Genomic DNA, 22,254 nt, shown 5'->3' with positions numbered 1-22,254 from the left:
CATCCCACTCCTTTGCCCCTGCAGCCCGCTCATGAGTGATACTCCTAAACTGACATTCACACCTTTCCGTGGCTTTGGGCCCATTCTCCTGTCAAGCAGGAATGCAAACAGACATTCATCACGCCGGAACGTTGTGTATCATTAACCCTCATCCTCTGCTGTGTCTGAGTTAATCGTGGAGATTTAACCTCTTTCCTTTTTGTTGTTGTTCATCCCTCCTCATGTGTCCGAGACTTGATTCTTTCAGCATCTCATAACTCACCGTCATGGGGGTTTGTTTCTCACCGTGGAAAAGTCAGATGCCTCAACGTCCTGCTGTGCATTTCTCTACAGACGATATCTGTTTCTTTGCATTGGCAGACAAAGGATACGGATGACAAAATATTAGTGCAGATCACAGATCCCTAATTAGTAAGATGTGTAACTACAGCAAGATCATGGAGACGAAACAGGATATAAATAATCAATCCAGTATATCTCCAATGATTACAGTTACTGATAATTATTACTTTTTTCCCATTTTAATTTATCAGTGTCCTACCAGCTAAAGCCTTGTCTACGCTACTGCGGTAATTATTTACTGATTTTCTTTTTTTCCCCCGGCCCACACGACCTTTGTTTTACAAAATATCGCTGTCCAGACGAGAACATAAAACGACAAACGCTAAAACGAGCATGCCGGGCCAGTAGGTGGCAATAAATTATACATCTACAATCCATCAAATACAAGAGAAGAATGCTGTGCTCCATATCTTATTGGGCAAGGCAGACAATTTTACTTAGACGTTGCAGTGTTAACCAAACTTAAGCCGTTTTCAAACATTACCTCCGGATAAATTCTGGAGAATTGGTGATGCAGTTTACCCAGAGTCTGCCTTTCACACATGCACAACACAGCGAGAGGGTCACGCCTTCACAGCAGCTACACATCTTTTCATTTTTGCGTCTGTCGCGTGTTTGAAGCGTCATTAACCCCCCCACTAAAAACACTACCTAACCCTAACCCTAACCCCCACTAAAAACACTACCTAACCCTAACCCTAACCCCCACTAAAAACACTACCTAACCCTAACCCTAAACCTAACCAAACTCAAAGGGAAAGTTTGTTTTGCTAAATATCTGCATGAGGGTGACAGGGCGTACAACAAAAGAGCTCAGTGTCATGCAATGTTCAGTCACTTTGGAGCATATATTTAATATTGAGGTGAGAATATTTTATAAATTTGAACTCTTCCTGGTTTATATTCATTCTTCTTTTGGACTGTCGGTTGAGCAATTTGCCAGTTTTTCAATATGGCATCATTTAGACCAATTTAATAAATACTTACTAGCGTTATAAATAAAGAAAATAGTGATTAGTTGCAGCTTTAATCCTTTCTCTGATTAGTAAAAACAATGTCAGTGTGTTACGTCAGCTCCACAAACCCTGAATATAATCTCATAACAATCAGATGACAATAGTATTATTGTTGTTTGATTATTACAGCGCCGCGGGCTCATAGCAGGAGTGTATTCATAAACAGAATCCTGTCAACCGCACCAGAGACTCACTTCTGACTCCCTCAGGTTCTCTGCTGCCTCCCGACCAGGTGTAAACACGTTTCATTATCATTTATGAAATTGTCAGCTCACCCAAACGTTTTTTGTTCAATTTAATCTGTGAAATTTGCCAGAGTCTTCACGCAGCTCTCGCAGGCCGCAGAGCGATCGCCGTCCAAGTTCTACTGGAAGATTCAGTAACATCAAAACACAGCTACAATAAAGGCTTGTGGTAATTACCACCCCCGCCCCCCCCAAGATGACAAACGATACAAAGCATGGACTGTTTCTTCAGCCAATTACAACATTTTTGCAAACTATATTTGGAAAGGTACAGGTGACGACTTCAAGGTTGTGTGTCATCGTGTTACACGGACTTAAAGTTAACACACAAACACCTTTAAGCGATAACTCCCACTGCCAGATTCTCTCCGTTTTATCGCATCATAAGTCAGGATCCCTCAGTGAAACCTAAACTCTCAGAACCGATGTCTGTCCGCTCCCCCGGGCGACGTGAGCGCCGCACTGCAGGGACGACAATTAAAGAGGTTCGGTTATTTATTGAATTCAAAAGAGAGGGAGAGGCCTTTCGCTGAGCGCCGTCAGAGCACAAGCAGGTCGAGGAGCACAAGAGTTTGCTTTTATACGTGTAACACAATCCTCCACGAGAGCAGCTCATTTCCATAGGGGCCATTACGAGTGAGAGAGTGCAGCAGCTCGTCCACCACAGAGGAGGCCGGGGCCCGGTGGCTGCATTTTACACATTTATAACTTCACCACTCATTGAGTAAAGAGTGTAAACACAGTATCTGTCGCAGGCGGCTCGTTTATATGTTGAACTGTTTGAGTTTGTTTGATGAAGAATAGCGCGAGTTTCACTTGCAGAGGTGGTGAGATTTGGACGCCGCAGACTAGGTGGTCTTTCACTACTTCTGACGTGGAGCTGAGATAACAAACGTTGCTCTGCACTGATCACCAGGTAGAGTTTGATCAGCTGAGTGTCGTCCCTGTTTGGCAGCCTGGGGCTGATTGTTAAAGCAGTGGCGGATTAAGGGTTTTTATTAAATGAGGGGCTAAAAGGGGGGCTGCAATATAAACAGAGGGGCCAATTATATGTCCAACATCTATATACAATTCCCAATTCGGTACATTTGTTTACTGTTAGCTCTACATCATTGAATTTATTTTGAAAAATTGTTCAATGTTCAAATTGTCATATCTACTGTTAATAAGTGCCCCCAGGCCCCAAATACTAAATCTGCCCCTGTCTGGATGGTAGAAAAGCCATTTTCAGACATAAACCCCTAAGAAAGTTAAGACCCGACTGTGCGAACATTTATTTCCTTTCACATATGAACAACACAGGAAGAGATTCTCTGTTTAGATGCGTTCACAGCAGCACAGAAACCTTCAGAGCGATCAGGCGAGGGTTGGGGCTGCAAACAGGAAGCAGGAAGCAGGACGTAAGGTATTAATCTTGTTGTGGAGATCACATGTTTTTGTTTGCAGGACATTGACACTGGCAAAGAATATTTGAATTCTTTTAGTTGTTTTCAGGTTAGCGTCCTTCACATGTTCGAAAAGTCATCAACACGCTGTTTCTACTCGGGGCGGCTGGCAGGAGAAACTCCAGATAATCCGCAGCCTCTCACATTTGCAGAGCTCGGTCCATGAAGAGGAACTGAAGCAAACCATTACGTGACTTTCTGAAGAGCCCATGTTGATGTGAAGGCAACAGTAACTGAGATCTTAGGACTCTGTTGAACGCTGCTCTCGATTTGTCCTCCTTATCTAAACTTAATAAAGTCAAGCTTGATTGGCACTGGTCCTGTGACTGATGGATCAAATTCAGGCCGTCACATTAGAATCTGAACTCTAACCATCGTATAATTACATCGGTCAGTGGGATGATGAGGAACATATTTTTGCATACAGAGGAAAATTAGGCTTTGATTGAGCGACGGTCTGTTTCGATTAGAATAACATACGGGGAAAAAATCCCTCTCCTCAACCCCAACATATGTCTTCCATTGACACAGTAGGGTCTTTTTTTTATTTACCACATATAAAATGCTCAGGAATTATAAAATATTGTTTTTCATGACTTCACTTTTTAGGTTTGGATTCCTCAAGGGTGCGCCGATTTCAGCGTGTTTTCAATTAGAACACACACAGACACACACACACACACGTCTCTGTGCTGTGTGTGCATCAAACATCCTTCGCAAAATAACAAACTCACATCCAACATTTTCAGGCGCTGTCGGTGGCCAAGAACACAAGCGTCCGGGCCTTTGCAGCCCATTACGCCGATCAAGACGCACACCCCCCCGTTCGATAAACACGTCCTTTAGAGGAGCTGTTTATGTATAGAGCAACAGCCCTATAATGTTGTCTCTCTCTGCTCTGCAAAGACGCTCGTGCAGCAGCACAGACCGAATTATAATAGAAGACAGACTGGAGCGGAGCTTGGCTTCACTCCAGGACCAACTCCTTACTGGCACACGGCGCTCAAACCAAATGTGTGTGGTGGGGTGAGCGGAGTGCAGACTTCAAACAACAGCTTTATGGTAAATGATTGGCAGAGTGGCAGAGTTCAAAATTCTCACATTGTGCAATCTCACACTCCAGCCCGACTGTCTGTCTGTGAAAAGGCAGAAGGACATTCTTCAAGCACCGAGAGATTCTGACAGTTATACATGATGAATACTTAAGATTCAGATCTGTCTAGTTGGGGAAAGACAACAGCCCCCTCCTCCTTATATACCCACAATGACACTTGTTAATATAAACTACTGTCAGTTTCCCTTGCTGGACATGTTGGGACGAAAAGGGCCTCTTGCTCTCTAGTCCCTATATCTCCCCGAACCATCTGGAGTAGCCATGAAGCACAGCACACAGCCACTTAACTGCTAAGTGGACACACACTTCAACCAGAAACTCTTGTCCCCCCCCCCCCCCCATCTCCCAAGTAAACCACTACTTTAGCCAGCAGGTGGGTCATCCAGCCAGAAAGTCAACCAATCTGTCATCTGACCGGACGGTGAGTCAGTCGCTGGCCCTGCAGGTAGGAGAAGAGGACGAGGACGAGAGGAAGGCGTCCCACCTGTGCACCATGTGCCGTGCACCTTGATTTACTGGCAGGCTTCGAGCCTCTGAGCTGTGGTTACGGGCAGATGCTCTTAAAAATATAACCCGAGCTTTCCGAAGCTCCGAGCCGAAATGCACTTTGCCCTCCTGCGCCTCAAACTCCCCCTGAACTACTCCGAAAATGTACAGGCCTGCGGACGTGCTGGGCCGGCCTCCAGCCTGTTTACTGGGCTTCCTGAGACTGCACGTGTGTGTGTGTTTGTGTGTTTGTGTGTGTGTGTGTGTGTGTGTGTGTGTGTGTGTGTGTGTGTTTGTGTGTGTGTGTGCTTGTGTGTGTGTGTGTGTGTGTGTGTGTGTGTGTCCCTGTGTGTGTGTGCCGTTACTCCCACTGAGCTAGACACAGCTAAGCAATGAAAGCGCTGACAGATTGGTCTGATAAAGGTGATAATAGAAACACACACTTTTAAGGAGGCTTTCTGTGTCTGATAAGAAAGGACAAGTAGCGGCATACGTTCACATACACACACACACACACACACACACACACACACACACACACACACACACACACACACACACACACACAGAGATAAGAGCAGCAACAGAAGCTGAATCACAGGAAACAGCTAATATAGATAAAAGTGAGAGAGAGAGAGAGTGTGTGATAGAGTGACCTGCTGAAATGTGCAGCCTCCAAATCAATTCTGAACTTAACCTGACGGATAGAATGGTCTTTTTGTCCAAATATCTAACAACAACTGCACGGTATCACATTACCTGTGGAAGCACTCTTTTCCCTGAGGCTCGCTGGAATATGGATGTCCAAGAAAGCTTGTCTCTCTCACAGAATAACAACTATAGCAACACTCAGAAAAGGTAAAGACCATGTTGCAGCTTAAGATAAATTAAATTCACTTAAGCTGCGAGTCGCCGGACACCAAATATCAGATATTTTCTTGAGTCCATGTCTAAAAACAGATCTAGAAACAGAGCATCTGGATCGGCTGGGTCATGACTTAGATAAACATGTGGGTGTGATGTTTGCATAAAGCGTCTCTATTAATTAAAAAACTGCCTTTGAATTCGCACACATTAAAACCCTAATTGCATTGTAATGGGCTGACATGAGCAGATTGTTTTGTGCTGTGGGCTGAACACTCTGTGTGGTTACGAACAGAACGGGCCAAACCACTAAATACTCCCACAAACCTCAAAGTGCATAATTCATCCGCGTCTCTGAAGGCTTTCAAAGTGACAAGTGACACAACACAGGGGGAAAAAAAACCTTCAGGGAGGCGCAGCGAATGAGCAGAGCCGACCAAACCCAGAGGATTAAAATTCAACATCACTGGGTTTCCATATAGGACATAAACAGAACATATACCATGGACTGGATGAGGAATATAGTGGTGAGAGTCTGGTGACAAACAGGGTTTTGGGCTTTGTAGGTAGTAAAGACATGATGACAGATTATCATGACCGCCCTGGTGTTGATTAGACTGTCTGGATTTACTGTAAGGACTTTTGTAGAAGATCGTTCGTTCAACCACCTCTCTTTGCCAGAGTCACAACTATTTATATCCAGAAACAGATGAAAAGAAACAAGTCTCAGACGACTATTATTCACCAGCGACATCAGACCCGACAGGGGTTTGGCCGTGATGTAAGTGACGGGTTGGGGGCAAGCAATTGGAAAACTGTTACATTCCCGAAGCATGTGTGTTCGATAGACCCCCCAGTGTGGGAGGAAGGGTGACACACGTTTCGGGCTCTCGTTCAAAGCTCGGCGTTAATCGCAAACAGGGAATTAGGATTATCCTCCATTATTTTATCATTTGGTAAACATGCACAACCCATTGTCTTTACCTCACATGCACAGCTGTGGTCCCACAGATCCCAAAGATCGCTAACATACTGCCATGATGGCGTTCAGGCGTGCGCTGAACTCCAGACATTTTACTGAAATTTTCCAAAGGAGCTGTATGTGGGAGCGCAAACATCAGAGTCAGGAGTTTTTGAGCGTTTCCTCCCATCCCCCTGGTAAGATGTCCGATTGAGCCCATGTGAGAATAAAACAGGAAGTAGTCCACAGAAGTTAACCCCAAGCTAGTGAGGTTAACAGATGCAAAACTGGAAAAGTAATATAATACAAAAACTTCAAGATGAAAAAGAGGTCCGATACATGTAAAAGAACGAAGATGTAGACTTGGAAACACAATGAGATTCGAGAGCTTTTGAGGATAAGGGCCGACACTGATGTCAATGTAAACTCAAACATTCTATACGTCATGGTCTTCCCTCCGCATGCAGGTACATTTCCTGTTGTTGCGAACACTTGTGACCCGGACAAGCTTTAACTACGTTCTTCTTGTGTGAAAAGCGAAGTGTGGAAAATGTCCAGACCCAGTTTTCTGGAAATCTTCAAGTTTGAAAACAACTAGACACACCAAAGACAAACAACACACTCACAACACAGAGAGACACATTGTCGATTTGAGATTTTGCTGATTCTGTAGCTTAGCAGATTTTAGTTTACTTAGATGTGAAGACTGTATGCTAATTAGCCATTCAGCAAAAAGCGCAGAAATCTGAAGAAATGTCTGCAGACGATGTGTTGCTCTTTAGTCGTGACGCCACACTCGCTCCAAAAAGAGCGTTGAGGTGTTGAACATGTGTAAGGTTTGTCTGTCTGTGCACGTCCCCACCTGTCTCTCACCACCACTGCTGCTGTTTACCCACCTGCACTCTCTATAGATAGCATATGTTTGTATCTCCCCACATGTGTGTGTGTGTGTGTGTGTGTGTGTGAGACCACTCACTGTGCCTCTCTTTCTTCCTCTGTTTCCTCACAGCATGTGATTGCCATCCCGTGGGTGCCGCTGGCAAAACCTGTAACCAAACCACAGGACAATGTCCCTGTAAAGACGGCGTGACTGGTATCACGTGCAACCGCTGTGCTAAAGGCTACCAGCAGAGCCGCTCGCCCATTGCCCCCTGCATAAGTACGTGGAACCAGTCTTTACCATATATGCCTCACTGTAGGACAAATGTGGAAGGGACACACCCTGACACTCCAATCTGTGATGGGAAACACACACCTGCATGTATAAATCACGAAAAGACACTCCTACACTGCTTAAATCCTCTCGTCTTTTCTTCAGACAAGTTCTCAGTGTCTCTGACGGTCGGTTTCCTGACCACTAGATCTCCTATCTTAAACAAACACAACATTAAACCGGACCTCAGGGTTATGGCTCGTTGGTCTCCATAAATCTGAGGGAACCACAGAGCTGTTAACGCTAAAAAAGAGTAGAACGTGTAGAAAGACTGGGGTTGACTTATAAAACTAATTCTGCTCTCAGCTTCCAGCCTTGGTTTTATTTAAGTATTGCTCCATAAGGCCTGTACTTTAGGACTTAAAGACGTCCCATTGGTAATAACCATTCATGGCCATCGACTGGCTCTTCCGTTTCAAACAACACATTTTAATTGGGGCTCTGGTCATTAAAATGAGATACAAGGAATTACATTGCTATGAGGAATAAATTTCTATATGTTCCATAAATTATAATTCCAATAAAGGAGTAAATTAACTCAACTTATATCTCTAAATTTTTGGGAAGGTAAAGTCACAGCACCTCTGTGATGATCCCTATGTAATCTTGTTTAATCTGTAAACGCCTCCTGTTAGATTTAGCGATGGCGTTTGCTAAGCTTCATTTAAATAGACAGGTCACATTATATCTTTGACTTCCTTCCAGAGCTGTCAGCCATGAATCTACACGAGTCAATTACTATAGAGCCAGGCTCATTATTTAAACTGGCACGCGTGGTGACTGAATACAGATGGAAGAAGTTCTGATCCACAGCGGCAGCAGCAGGGGACCTCCGGGCTTCAGGCGCTGATTGTTTTTCTTGTCGTAATGTCGACCAATTCGTCCCAGGAACAAAGCTCATTGTGTACACAAGTCAACAACAGGCGTGCACCTCGGTTCACGCATTCAGATTTGTGATGCACGATTTATTACATTCAGAGAGACGGAGGCAGGTTTCCTCAACCCCAGTGGATTTTACTCCATCAGAAGACTTGATTCTTTCTTTCTTCCTTCACAAACAACCCCTTCACCTTCACACAGCTGAAATCACCAGTGATTCGCACCTCTTTTCCTTTTCTTTGCACGTGTCCACGATACATTTCCTTGTATACCCCCTGTTTGCTGTGAACAGACTTTTTGTTGGGCCACTCGTCTCCCTGCTTCACATAATAACAAAGCAGTTATATGTGTTTTAATACCTTCTGAAGCCATCCTTGAGGAACATTCTCAATGCATGGTTTCTCTCAGTGTCAACTTCCTACAGTGTGAAGGAGGCCCGAGAGAATCAAGTCTTTGGACGTCCAAAATACCAACAGTGCTGTTGTAGTTTAACACTGCAGCACAGGGCCAGGGTGCAGGTGGAACTACCAACTAAACAACAGAAGATCCATTTAAAGATATTAACAACCTTTAGCATTAATCAAACTAGCAGTGACAAATCATTTGGAGGTTAAACTTCATGAAGACGCTGGACTCCAGTTGCTGCTGGTGAAACAGCCAGCAGGTAGACGATGACATGTTTTTATTTAAATAGAGTTAGATAATACCTGTCAGTAATTGGTGGTTCATGCTGGCGCCTAAATCCTGCAGCCACTCCTTAACAACATCCAACTGGTTTGTACAGGACCATGTTTAGTCATTGCTGCAGGAATTGTGGATTCAATTTGTAATTGAGCAGCTTCGACAGTCGCAGAAGGTAGAGAATTGAAAATGAAGAATGAGGACCTGAGTGGAAAAAGATGAGATCACTGAGATCCCTGAGTGATAAGGGATAAATGAAATAAAGGTGCAGCTGTTAGGGGAAAGATAATGATCTTCACATGAGCTTAAAATAGATACTTTTGCACTTTGACCCTTTAGATTATACAAATGATGAATGCCTATTGAATATTACACCTTTATTTCACACTGTTGAGAGTTGACACTGAGTTAAGGGAAGGGGAAGGACAACAGTCCCTGGTCAGACTCCGGCTACAGCAAATCAGAGGGTGGAGCTAGGAGCATTTAATTCTATGATCTTCATCTGTAGTAACTTGAAAACCTATTTAATGACCATTCACAAACAGTGGGCCTGAGAAAACCAGTGTAAACCTATCTGCAGCTGGTTTAATGCTACAAACACAAAGAAACTAATAATGAAAAATACCTCCAGGGATTTATTTTTGTAGCGGAAGTGGAACCAGCGTTACAAATACTTTAAATTGGTTATTGATATTGCATTTGCTGCTTATAGTCAATTTGATCATAATAATCAGGTTAAGTACATTTGCAGCCAGCTTTAATAAATAAAACAGTTTCCGCTAAGAATCTTGTCTCTTGAAAAAAATGTAATTGCAGACCATCCTCATAGACTGAACACTGACATATTTTATGTCCTTTATACTTTTTAAACTGAATCCTTTCTCATTAAATAGACACATTCACACATCGTGCCAACATGCACACAAAGACAACCACACATGCACGGTACAATGTGAACCAACAGTGATACTGATCTTTCTTTGTGTTTATGTTTCCTCTGGGAGAAGAGATCCCGGTTGCAGCTCCTACGACTCCATCCAGCAGCGTAGAGGAGCCGTCAGGTGAGTCAAGTTTTATATTTATCTATGACTACTGCTACATATCCACATGAACACATGAGGCCTTCAGGGAAGCATGCCGGGAATAAGATGGAGGTATATAAATGAATATGGGATTTATGCGATTTCTACAACCCAATATTTTTCCACAAGTGTAAGAAAAAAACAGACTGCAGGATAAATTGGATCCCTCTTGCCTCTCCCCTCCTTCCTTGAGCTTCATGAATATTAAATCCATTAGCAGCAACCCTGGGATGTGCCCCCTTTAATCTCTCACACTTTCACAATTAATCAGTCTAACTGCGGCACCGTGGGGTGTTGGTCTAGTGAGCAGCATTTGGGGCCGGCAGTTTGTTTGATTTGAGTTTTATTTTTTCTCATCTCCCCCAACTCCCTCTCTCCCAGTCCGATGCAGGGAAATGCGAGACGGGGGAAGTGGATCTCGTAAAGTGGATCTTGTTATGTTATCTGATCAGATAAGATATTGTCTTATCTTGTCGGGATTAGTCGCGGTACATAAAATACGAGAGCTGGAGGATATGAGCAAGAATCCATATCACGATATATTGTCCGAAAGGGTTCAAGAAAGTTGTTGTTGTTTAATGCATCAGTGTCTGAGCCAGCTCTCTTTTGTTTTTTAAAATGCGGTATTAAACTTAAATATTATGAACTGATGATATGTTGTTGACTCTGCCACTGAGGTTGTGTTTTCACCCGTTAGTTTGCTGATTGGTGTGTGTGTTTGTTTGTAAGCAAGATCACACAGAAACAACTCAACAGATTTCTAAGAAACTTGGTGGAAGGATGTGGTGTGAGTCAGATTCTGGCGTGGATCGGGATCAGGGGGCGGCTGCAGGAATCTTTTTTCACGTTCTTTAACCATGTCACATCTGAGGGCATTTTTCAGAATAACTCATGGTTTTTAAAGAAAAACTAATTGGGCTTGTTCAATTCTAAGCAAGATTAGAATGAATTTCCTCCAAACGTGGTGTGAGGACGGGACATGGGCCAAGAAAGAACCCGTTCAAATTTTGAACGGATGCGGACAAATGGGCGGATCCAGGATTTTTTTTCACTTTCTTTAACACTGTGAGATTTTTGGGACATTTTAACAGATTTCCCAAGAAATGAGTAATGGATCTTGATGGAGAAAAACAATCTGGCATTTTTAGGGGACTGATATCTAATGTGTGAAATTGGGTGCAGCTTAATTTAATATAAAAGGGTTCCATGTGATTTTATGCTATAATAGATAATAGAAACATCTTTAAACAGTTGCACAGTTCATGTTGTGAGTTCTACAACTGTGAAACACAATAACACAGCACTGACAGATAGGTCCTGTTGAAATAGGTTCTGTGTTTTGTCCTGCACGATGGAAAAAGTTGAGTCATATGGCTCTCAGCGAGTTTGCTTCATGTATCACCCATGGAGTGGCAGGAGGCCCGAGGTCCAGGCATATGTGCATGTGAGTGTGTGTGTGTAAGAGGCTCCTGCAGCTGTTGTTGGACCCTCCGTGGTCCCCAGGCTTCCCCGGACATCTCAGATTGACAGCACGGCCGGGATATCGCTGGTCCCCAACCCTCCTCCACTATTTTTCCTCTTTCAGTCTCTTCTGCTCTCCTCCACCTCCTTCGTCTCCCTCTGTTTCACGCTTTGTCTTCACATAACACTGTGGGTGGTGTCGAGCGAGACTATCTGGAGTTTCTCTGGGCCCCCTTGTCAGGAATCTGTCCACTTTTGGAGTGGAGGAAATTTTTTCTTCACCTCATTGAGGGATAACTGGAGAAGTGCGAGGGCGACCTGTATTATTTTATCAGCTTATATAGAGGCACAACGTTGATCTGCATTTTTCTCTGTTGGCATTCCAACAGTGAGATTTTAAATACAGGAATACTTTGAGTGAAACCCTCTTCCTCGGTTCACTGTTGTGAAATCTTTGCCTGTAGCAACATCTTGTAAAAATCTTCCTGTCATAATCCAATTGATTAAACCGTGTCATTGAACAAATGTAAACACAACGTGAAGGAGAGCGAGTCCGAAGCTACAGATAATCTAATCACCGCTCAGTGTCCTGGGAATCCTCTCTCATATGTATTACGGGCAGGGGTCCCTTGAAAATAAGCATATTGCGAGGTGGAGCAGCTTGATGGAAGTCCTGCGCTGCTCATGTCAGAATCATGAGAAGCTGAGGGTCCCACCGGACCACCCGGGCTTGAGGCCCAGAGGATGCATACATTACATCTCGGCCTCCTCAGAAGGTCGTGGAGGAAACGCACTGCTGCTCGGCCTGGTATTCAAACAGGCTATGATATCACCTAATACAGTACGTGATGGATAACAGATGTGGTCATTGTATCATTTGATTAAACAATAAAACAACGTTTACTGCCTCACTGGACCAGTAGTGCCTGCAGGAAAACACATTATAATTTCAATTATTGTCATTATTATTTTATTATCAGTAGTAGAAGTAGAAGAAGTCAAACACGGTTACATTTCCGTTTCGAATTATTTTGTAGCTTGACAGAAAATACAAAAAGAAATTATTTCACAAAAACAAACGTATACATTTCGGTAATACACATTAAATTCATAATCTTTTACGCAAGAGAAAGATGAAAAATCCGAAAACCACAACAGAGAAACCCGGAAGTTGGACGATTGAGGTGGAGAAGAAAAGGGTTTGGGAAAAAAAAGGATTAGAGGAAGAGGACGCTGAAAAAAATGAGAAAGAATTCCGCGATCGATTAAGAATTTACGAGGAAGGGAACATACGTGTGCGTGATGAATGTGCGTGTGAGATATTAGGGGGTGTTCGGCCGACAGCTGTGAGGCAGGTGTCTCGTTACGCCTCAGTCAAACAAGGGTGGGTGGACGGGTGGGGTTGGTGGTTCTGGGGGGTGCGAGCGGAGGGTTGAGAGGGAAAACGGAGTGGATATTAATTTGTCTCCCGCAGCAGGACTCTCCCCCTTCCGACCACACGGAGGGCTGGAATGCATGGAGAATACCTCCGATGGTGTGGCCCAGACAAAACACACATTGTGCGGGTAGGTCACGGATGGTGTGAGTCGCCACTCCCACGGGTCGTGACAGAGACGTCTGCACGGCAACGCAATGTGGAGGAGATTAACCACTGATGACCTGTGATGGCCGCCCCGGCCCTGTCAGGATACACAGGATGTGAAAGTAACTGATGATGATGAGGAGAAGGAGGGATTGGAGTGACGATGATGAGGCTCGTAAGGGAAACAGGGTTCAGTCATACTTGTGTGTGTGTGTGTGTGTGTTGTCTGAGGCTGGAAGTGATCACAATTTGTGTCGGACCCCTCCTTGGATTTTTTGGACATGAGTCTTGCCTTACACACCCAGTTCAGTGCTCACCGGCTCCACCGCGCTTTACAGTCATGTCAGCAGGGGATCTCATTACGCTCTTAATTGTATGAGAGAGTTAGAGGAGACATAATTGCGAAGGACACATTTTACGATACGCTGGGCCAAAAATAGAAAAGCGCAGTATCGAGTTCTCATCATCGGCGTAATAATTTTCGCATGGAATTTGCGTCTTAATGACTTGAAGACCTTGGCAGCGTTATTTCCTCTCTGCGTGTGGAAGGTTTGGGTGATAACCAACAGGAGTCCCCGCTGACTCGTCTGGATCCGACTCATCTCATCGCACAACATCTGAAAGGAAAATCGAAAAATCAGGTCAAGAACTCCAGCAGCCTCTTTGCTGGAAAACAAACCATCTTTTACAATGACAATACAAAGAAGAAGAGTTGGTGATGGTGGAGAAGGGGGGGGGGTCTCTTTTCTTTCTCTCTCTCTTTTTCTCTCTGTCTTTTGTTGGCCGGGACCCAAACTCACAGCTCTGATCAGCTCAGGGGCAGCACACTGGGCTCCATAATCTAATTACATGCTTTATTTGCTGCAATTTGTTTCTCAATCAGTGTGGCTGGAGGAGAAAGCCCTCCTCCCGAGCCGTCATTCGCACGTCCATGTCTAACTGCTCCGCCGCCGCGGCCATCGGCCTTGTAGCGAGATGAATCCAAAGTGTGTCTGGATCTCACCGAGACACGTTGCCGTTCACACCTGGCTTCAACCACAGAGACCGGTTTCCATCAGATTTCACTCGCCCTTGCTGCCATCTGTGAGAGCCGCTGCATGGACTCCACAAAGTACTTTAAATATTTGTATTCAGCAATACTACTGAAGAAGTGGTGGTGGTGGTGGTTACCTCGAAACTTGGACCATCAACACCTTTTTATCGCCGTCACATCAATTAGTCAATGGGGTGTTTTGTCCTCACTATAAAACATGAGACAAACACATAAGATCCAGGATCAGTGTTTTTCACAGTTTCAAACACTAACATCCTGCATATACTCAGACAAATTCAGAGCAGTGAATCATTTGTTGCCACAATTGTATGTTAAACAGAAGCGAAATAGCTAAGAAATCCACAAGGAATTTGCCCTTGAGTGAATATGATTCATCACCGCAGTTCGTATGGCATCACATTGTGGCCAAATTTGAGCCTGGTGAAAGTTTTTGCTGGAAGACTCTGTGTTTTTTCGCCCTTGTGTTGGCATCCCCACTATGTCGCTCGGATTGGGCCACAGTATATTTTGAAGGTCGCCAATTCAAATAAATGCAGGGGGCTGCATTTTCTCACACAAGGCTGAAGTCGGTTTGAGTAGGTCTTTCTGAACTGTAAATACAGATCCCCTGGTAGAACTGAGCCTGAATGTTGGAGACCAGTTTGACTCGGAATGATGTTTGCTTGACGTGCCTTGAAGAAATGTGTCTTCTTTCCTCTTGTGCTTGACTCATGACAAATGTGTTGGAGGAGCCAGAGTCTACAGAGGTGGGGAACTTTTTTCCATCCAAAGGCCATTTCTTCCTTCGAGGGTCATGCTACATTTTTGAACGCATGATCACCAACCTCGAATGGATGGAATTGTTTCTCTTTGATGAGATGTCCGGTGGACGATGGAAGTGATGATGATGACACCAGAAGCAGCTGGAATTCCAGGATTCGTTCTGTCGGTTTTGAGCAAAAAAAATGTCCGGACAATTGGGCCAGAAACTTTTCCAGAACATGGAGGCATCTGGGTAGAGCTTGCAGAGGGCAGGACATAACGTATAAATTCCGTTGTGGAATTCATGTGTTTTAGTTTCACAAGACGTGGACACCAGTGTCAGCCCTTATCATCAAAAGCTCATGAATCTTATCTTGTAAACTTCTCATCTTTTTTGGTGTCTTCTGCGATGGAAGTTTTCTGGAAACTGGTGAAAAGTGTAGGACACCCCTTTTTCATCCTGAGCTATTTGTAGCGTATTTTTGTTTATTTTCAGCTTTGCATACCTGCTGTATGCTCGTAGTGAATTTTCCAGACATTATCCTGCTGTATTCTCACCTAGAGATTTTCTGCACATTCAGAGCATGTCTGACAGCCGCTAATTTTGAGAAGAGCTTTAGACTCAGTAGCTTGTTCTAAACAGATGCAGTAGAGCTTGATCAGAGGGAGATTGTTGCCAAATTCAGACATCATTCAGATTCAGGGAAGTTCATCCAATATCTTGTGCCACATTAATAATCTGCCCAGCAACAGTTCTGTCAAACTGACACTTTGGAATAGTTTGAATTTGTCCAGTTCTCGCAGCTCCGCAGTGGCAACAAGGCTCCTTCACAAAGTCTCCCTCCTGAATGTGGGTACAGCGTCTGACCTATTAGCTCGCTCAACTCGTCTGTGTAACCTAAGCTCTGACAGAATGTGGTGTTGTGAAAGCTGCTCGTCGGGCACACAAACCTTGCAGGAAAGGATTAACTTCATCAAAACGCATTTGTTTTTGCAATTTCCAGCTGGAAGAATGCTCCACTTTGACCTTTTTCCTCACCGTGTTCCTTTCTCTTGGAAGGAGTGACATTCTACCTCTACTCTTATTCTCTTGACAGTCGCCATCAGTCGACATGAAGCTCGTCAGTGAGGACACGTGACATCTACCTGTGTTTCCTTTGCAGTACCTGCTCCCAACAAACCTGCATTGAATATACACAAGCTTGTGCACCACTGTATTCTACTCTGTTAATGCTGAAGGGCAAGTTTGACTTACTCCTACTGGAAAACCTATCGAACACCCGCGACTGAACCTGCACCAGGCCTGGCTTTGCTTCCATCTATAAGCCCAGCTAAATGGAACAGTACTGTTTCCAGTTGCATGGCAGCTTTAGGAACAAGCATTCAGAATGAAAACGATTAGCTGGAAGACTTGTACGGCACTTTGATAGAAGAGGCAAAGGTCCACCTCTCAGTTACGTACTCCTCTGGGCTCTGAAAAGCAGGAGACAAAGCCCTTAGGAGCTGCGTGTACCCAGAACACCCAAAGCAGAATTTAGCGCGGTGCTCCAGGACTGCTCCCACTTCCCCTGCTTGTAACGCACTCACAAAGGGAACATTTGTCCTCACGGTAGGGGACTGCCTGGCCCTAAATGGGGGTCTCGGGGTGCTCTCAGCGGGGCCTGGAGTTGTGTCTCAGGGGTACACTAATGGGGAACGAAAGGCTATCAAAGGGAAGTATCATGATGGCATCAAGGGGGGTTATGAGAAAACAAAGCCTCCTTTCCACTGCTCCCCCCTCCATCATTTACATGGTAATCAGGTGGAGCTCATATACTAGACTCCTCTGTTTCATTTGCTTTGCCTGTTTCTGTTACTCTCTCTATTTACTACCACTGGCTTCAGCTTTGTGGCCTTGCTAACCCGCTTGTGAGGCTACCAGCCGCTGTTTTTCAGTCTATTTCGAGGTTTTATTCAAAATCACGGTCCTCCTCTTTTGCCTCTTCTTCACACCCCCCTGATAAACTTCACTCCTGTCTTCTTTTTTTTGTCAACCTCTCCACCCCTTCGCTCTCTACCAGTATCAATCCTCCCGCCTCCTTCTCTTTTATCCGGGTGCATTTTTTCTTGTCGCGGAGTTCCCCAGGCAACCTCATTCAAGCGGAGCATAAAGGAGAGTAAAGGCATGGAGCAAAGATCTGGTCCCAACAATGAAGTTTGTTCATATTCAGGCAGCCTGAAAGCTCCAGTCCTTCTTCCACCAGCCCATCACTCTCCTCCACTACTTGCTGTCCATCTATCTTTTCCAACCTCATTCCTGCCCTCTTTTCTTTGAGTATACTCATTCCATCTTGCGGCACAGACGTGTAAACCAATTCAGTGCACTGGATTCAATTTATGCAAGCCGGGAGAGGGCTAAAAAGGCAGAGAAAATGGGAAAATTATTTTGTTCCACAATATGGCCCTCCCTGTCAGTGGGGTACAGCGTGTGTTGATCACTGAGGTTATGTACTCTTTGGATCGTAGAGGCCTGTAAAGTGGAGGGAGACTGTAGAGCTTTCTTCACCTCATGTCATAAAAGTGATTGTATTCCGCAGATTATGGATCTATTTGAAAAAGCTGCTTGTGACCCTGTTTCTCTCCACAAACGCTTTTCTTATTTTGAATAAGGGAATATACTCTAAGGTTCCCTATTTTCAATCATGCAAGCAATTTGCAAACTTCGGTTGAGTTTATATGTGATTTTTACGCACAGGAAATATGTCCAGCAAATATATAAACTGTTTGATTTTGATGAAGCTGAAATCAACTTAAAGTACCATCGTGAGAAGTTTGTAGATACATATACAAGTGGGTGACCTTTCTGCCTGCGTGAGGTATTTGTCCACCCTGTCCGGAGTGGACATGCGCCCCCTCCTCCTTCACCAGAAAGGGTCCTCTGCCTAACGCTTCATGGATGGCTAGTTTTCCCTTCCTGACCTCCCTTTGTGTGGCATTGACCTGCTTCACACCCCCTACCCTCTACTCCCTCAAAAAGCTGCCAGTCCTCTGTGCTCTTCCCCCCTAGTCCACACTGCAATAAACGCAAAAGCTTGACATGGTCCTCCATGGGGCCTTGAAGTGATCCCGGGGTTATTTTCTTCGGGAGGCCGGGTGGGGTGGGGGGGCTGAGGTGACAAGCGAGGTGAGATTTTTTGGGTGGTGGGGGTTGACGTGGGTAAAGGGTGGTCTGCTGGAGTCTCACTCATTCCCACAGTCTGACAGGGAGTAAGTTGGTAGAGGGCAGTGGTAATTTGAATTTCTCCAAAACTGCTGCTATTCTCATCTGCTCCATTCACAGGTCCTCACGTGTAAGTTGTGGAAATGGTTCCAGGGTAAAGTTGCTCTTCCATGGTCCATCCCATCAGACAACAAACATAAAATGTGTCTCTCACTTTTCCTAAAACGTTTTAAAAAGAAAGAAAATGCAGTCTTCTTTAAAAAAAATGAAAGAATTAGCGAGAAATATCCAACATATTTCATACACTTCAAACTCAAGGTTCACTTTAGATTTGTTTTGAAATGGTTAGCTACACTCCAAGCTCATAGTGTCGTTTTAACTTGTTTACCCTCTCTCCACATACAAACATAATTATTTCAGAAATTCAATTTTTTTTTCAAACGTAAGATTTTTTTGGGAATTTGTAATTTATTTTGTATTACGACAGAAGATTATTAAAACACATTATTTATGAGAAGGAATACAAACAAATCAGCCCTGCAGGCTTTGCAACTTACCCAATGTTGCAGGCCCATGAAAAATGCTTAAGGATTTTTAGGTTAATGTCAATGACATTAATAAATAGTAAAATGTAAATTCACAAAAAGCCTAAAACAACAACCCCAACCCTACAAAATGTACTCATTGTTTGTTTTCACCTTCTTTCCTCCTAACTGTGTGTTTTTCTTCCCTTTTTCTTCTTGCAGACTGTGACTCTTATTGCAAGGCATCTAAAGGCAAACTGAAAATCAACATGAAGAAGTACTGCAAGAAAGATTACGGTGAGTCAACAGACGACAGACATTTAATGACTTTGATTAACGGCCTTTTGAACGGGAAATCGTAGAAACATGTGCTCTGATGGAAGAAACAGTTCACTGACTCTCCTCGTGATAGTAAACAAAGTTCGTTCGTGGGTCTCCAAAGAAAATAAGAATAAAAAAATAAAGAAACTTTTCAGGAGCACTGATCTGACCTCATCTCCCTCTGATTTCTCTCTGACGCGCTCGTGTGTACGTTGCTGGGGAACTGCTGTAGTTTTCAGGGGAGGCATTTTACTGATGGCTTACTCCAGCTCTCTGCGGACAGAGACAAAGGATCAAACAGAGGACTGCAGGTCTTAAAGGAGGAAGAGAGAAGCAGACAAACAGAAGGAGAGAAAAGGACAGGATAAAGAATTGCGCTGAGGTGTGTGTGTGTGTGTAAGTGGGAAGGGTTGTTTCTGAGCAGGCGTTTAAAGGCCCGGGCGGATGAAGCGGAGGCAGTGTGACGGACAGTGGGTGCGCTCTAAGAGATCCTCATTAAGGCGGCCTACTTCCCCCACAGCCAACGTGTTTCTCGCCGCATTCCTGTGGGCGTCCGTCCGCCGCGCTATTCAAGGTGTGGATAAGACATATGACCTCTCCCCTCTGTCCCCTTCCCCGATTGAAGTCAGGCTTCCGAGGCGCTCAACCAAGCAGCGGCATCCTGCAGCATACCTCAGCAGCTTGACAGACAGGCATGAGCTTTTGTTCTGCAGGGATTTGGAGGAGTTAGCGGGGTCAGCTTATAGACACCTCTTCTTTCCACCGATGCCCACCTCGCCGCTGGTGTCGTGAGAAGAGCCGCGTCTCTGGAGCACGTCAGTTTGATGGCTGAGGCCCATTTCTCCAGTTTGGCCAAAAAAAAGCTTTGCTCATCTAAGATCTACAGTGGTAGATAGCAAACAGTAGTTTTATCAGCGGAACGTTTGTGTCAGCAGCCATGTAACTCCGACTGATAACAACTGTCGGAATCCATTGGAGGGTGGAGAGGTGTGGAGGTAAAAAGAGACATCAGGATTTCCTGCTGGAGAAAACATCACTCAACCCCGATACTGAGTACCCGCATATCTGCCAAGAGCCTAACCACTGATTCCACTTTTGTGTGTGTGGGTGTGAAGTGTAGGGAATCTGCTGGAACCGATGTGTGAGATAATGCCAGGTGAAAAACAAATGGAGGTTCTCCTTCTGCGTGAGTGGCATTGTGTGTAGGTGCAGGATGTTTTTAAATGGGGGCCAGATAATTTAAGGGAGTGGACAGAGAAGATCTGGAATTTCATTTTATTTTATTTTTTAGCCTGGGGAAGAAGATTCATTGCATCACCTCCTCGAAGGATGTTGTGTTTTCACCCCTATACCCTTGGTTAGTTTGTTTGTAAGCATAATTTTGCCAAAACGCCAAAACGGATTACCACAGAACTTGAAGGAAGGGTGCGGTGTCGGTCGGGGGGGAACTCTTTCAATGTTGGCGCAGATATAGATCAGGGCACACAGATTTGGTTTTTTACCTTTTTAAATCCTCAGGCAGATTTAGGGAACTGGTTCCTACAAGTTTGAGCAATTTGTTGCAGTTTAACTGAATTTAAGTGGGACTGTTGGGCCTTGGTGGAGGAATCTGTTCTACTGAGAGACATTCCAGTTTATATTGTTAACATCTATAGAAACAAATTGAATTTATTCATACGCAGAACAAATAATTACCACTGTTGTTGAAAGGAAAGTCCTTTTTATAACATATACAGTTGAATTACTTCATTCAAACCTTTGAAGGCTTTCACAATTCCCTATGATCAAGTTATTGTATTTTGTTTCATTCAATCAATGTGTCCACCATTAGTTTCAAATGCTACATCACCCAGTGTGTAATCCACTTTCTCCGTGCCCTTCACCAGGGGCTTTGTGCTGGCGACATACATGAGAACCACTAAGCCTCCTTGTCATATCCAGCTATACTTTGCAACAGTATATTCATGGCTCGTAGTAAACCAGAACAAGACGCCCGCACAGTGGTAGCCACACGCAAGCTTAGCGAAGACAATCCAAAAGTCAAAAACCATGTTAATCTACAGGATAAGTCGAGGGAGCCGTATATTTGGACCATTCTGAAAAGATCAGCAGGGGAGCTGCGCCGCACGGTGCCTCGGGAAACGGCGCTCCATGTTCCTGTGGTCGATATACAGACACACATAAAGAATCACAGGAGGGAGCGGGGCGCATGGAGGGGGGTGGACATGTACGATGTCAGAAAAATGCCAGGGATAACTGCACGTTTCCGTCTGTATCCGAACTATGCGAGTTTTAAAACACATCACTGAGGCTATGTTCACAACTGCCACCCAAACTGTACCAGAGTTTTCAAGCGCCTCTAATGGAGAAGTCTGGAAACACTGCATCTGTGAAGTAGTATCTGCTTCCTGATTGGTTCTTATCAGCTACAACTCTACCAGAGGTGAAGACAAAACTTCGTAAACACTGTTCCACTTTGTTGTTTTAGTTCAACACCATTTAAAGCTTCAACATATTAGTCTGGATGTAGTCTCAGTGTCCACAGTGCTCACACTGGTAAATGGTGGTGAATACAAACGGAGAGGACAGCATCAGGTGGATTGTGAAAATGATCCACTTGCATAAGTAAGCATTAAAATGTGTGTTGACAATGTCAGAGTGCTGCTCCTTCATGCACAAAGTCAAACTACTCAGTAATTAAGAGCCTCCTCTAGAGGGTGAGAGCCTAAATACAAAGACACATTATTGAAATGTGCTGATCTGCTGTCATAGTTATATGAGAAAATATCTATACCCCTGAATTTATTCGTCCATCTAATATGAGGCCGGAGCATGGTTAGCTTAGCATTAGCAAAATAGACAACAAACAAAAGGGAGATGGGCTATATTCAAAAGTCTGACGTTTTTCCTCCAAGTATATCTCGTAAATTAACACATTGCATTTGCTTGTTTAATCTATGCAAACATTTAAGTGTAAAACGGACAAGTTTTGAATAAACTGACCATTTGTTGGACAGGAGCAGTGATTCTCAGAGTCTTTGCTC

At 44.2% G+C, this 22,254-nt stretch overlaps 1 protein-coding gene across 4 annotated transcripts in view; it reads left to right on the top strand.

The window, feature by feature from the left end:
* The window catches only part of ntn1a (netrin 1a), a 63,991-nt gene that overhangs the window by 36,580 nt on the left and 5,157 nt on the right, over positions 1 to 22,254 (top strand). For 2 of the 4 annotated variants that reach the window (XM_061085787.1, XM_061085780.1), the window contains exons 4-6: positions 7,483 to 7,632; positions 10,251 to 10,307; positions 19,112 to 19,186. In XM_061085787.1, coding sequence (XP_060941770.1) covers positions 7,483 to 7,632; positions 10,251 to 10,307; positions 19,112 to 19,186 — 282 coding nt within the window. The remainder of the gene's footprint in view (positions 1 to 7,482; positions 7,633 to 10,250; positions 10,308 to 19,111; positions 19,187 to 22,254) is intronic. The other 2 variants (XM_061085794.1, XM_061085802.1) reach the window with 2 other exon arrangements.

The sequence above is a fragment of the Limanda limanda genome, chromosome 2 (genome assembly GCF_963576545.1).
Source record: "Limanda limanda chromosome 2, fLimLim1.1, whole genome shotgun sequence".
Classification (NCBI taxonomy): domain Eukaryota; kingdom Metazoa; phylum Chordata; class Actinopteri; order Pleuronectiformes; family Pleuronectidae; genus Limanda; species Limanda limanda.
Note: the sequence above shows the minus strand (reverse complement) of the source record. Positions and strands in the feature narration are given on the sequence as shown.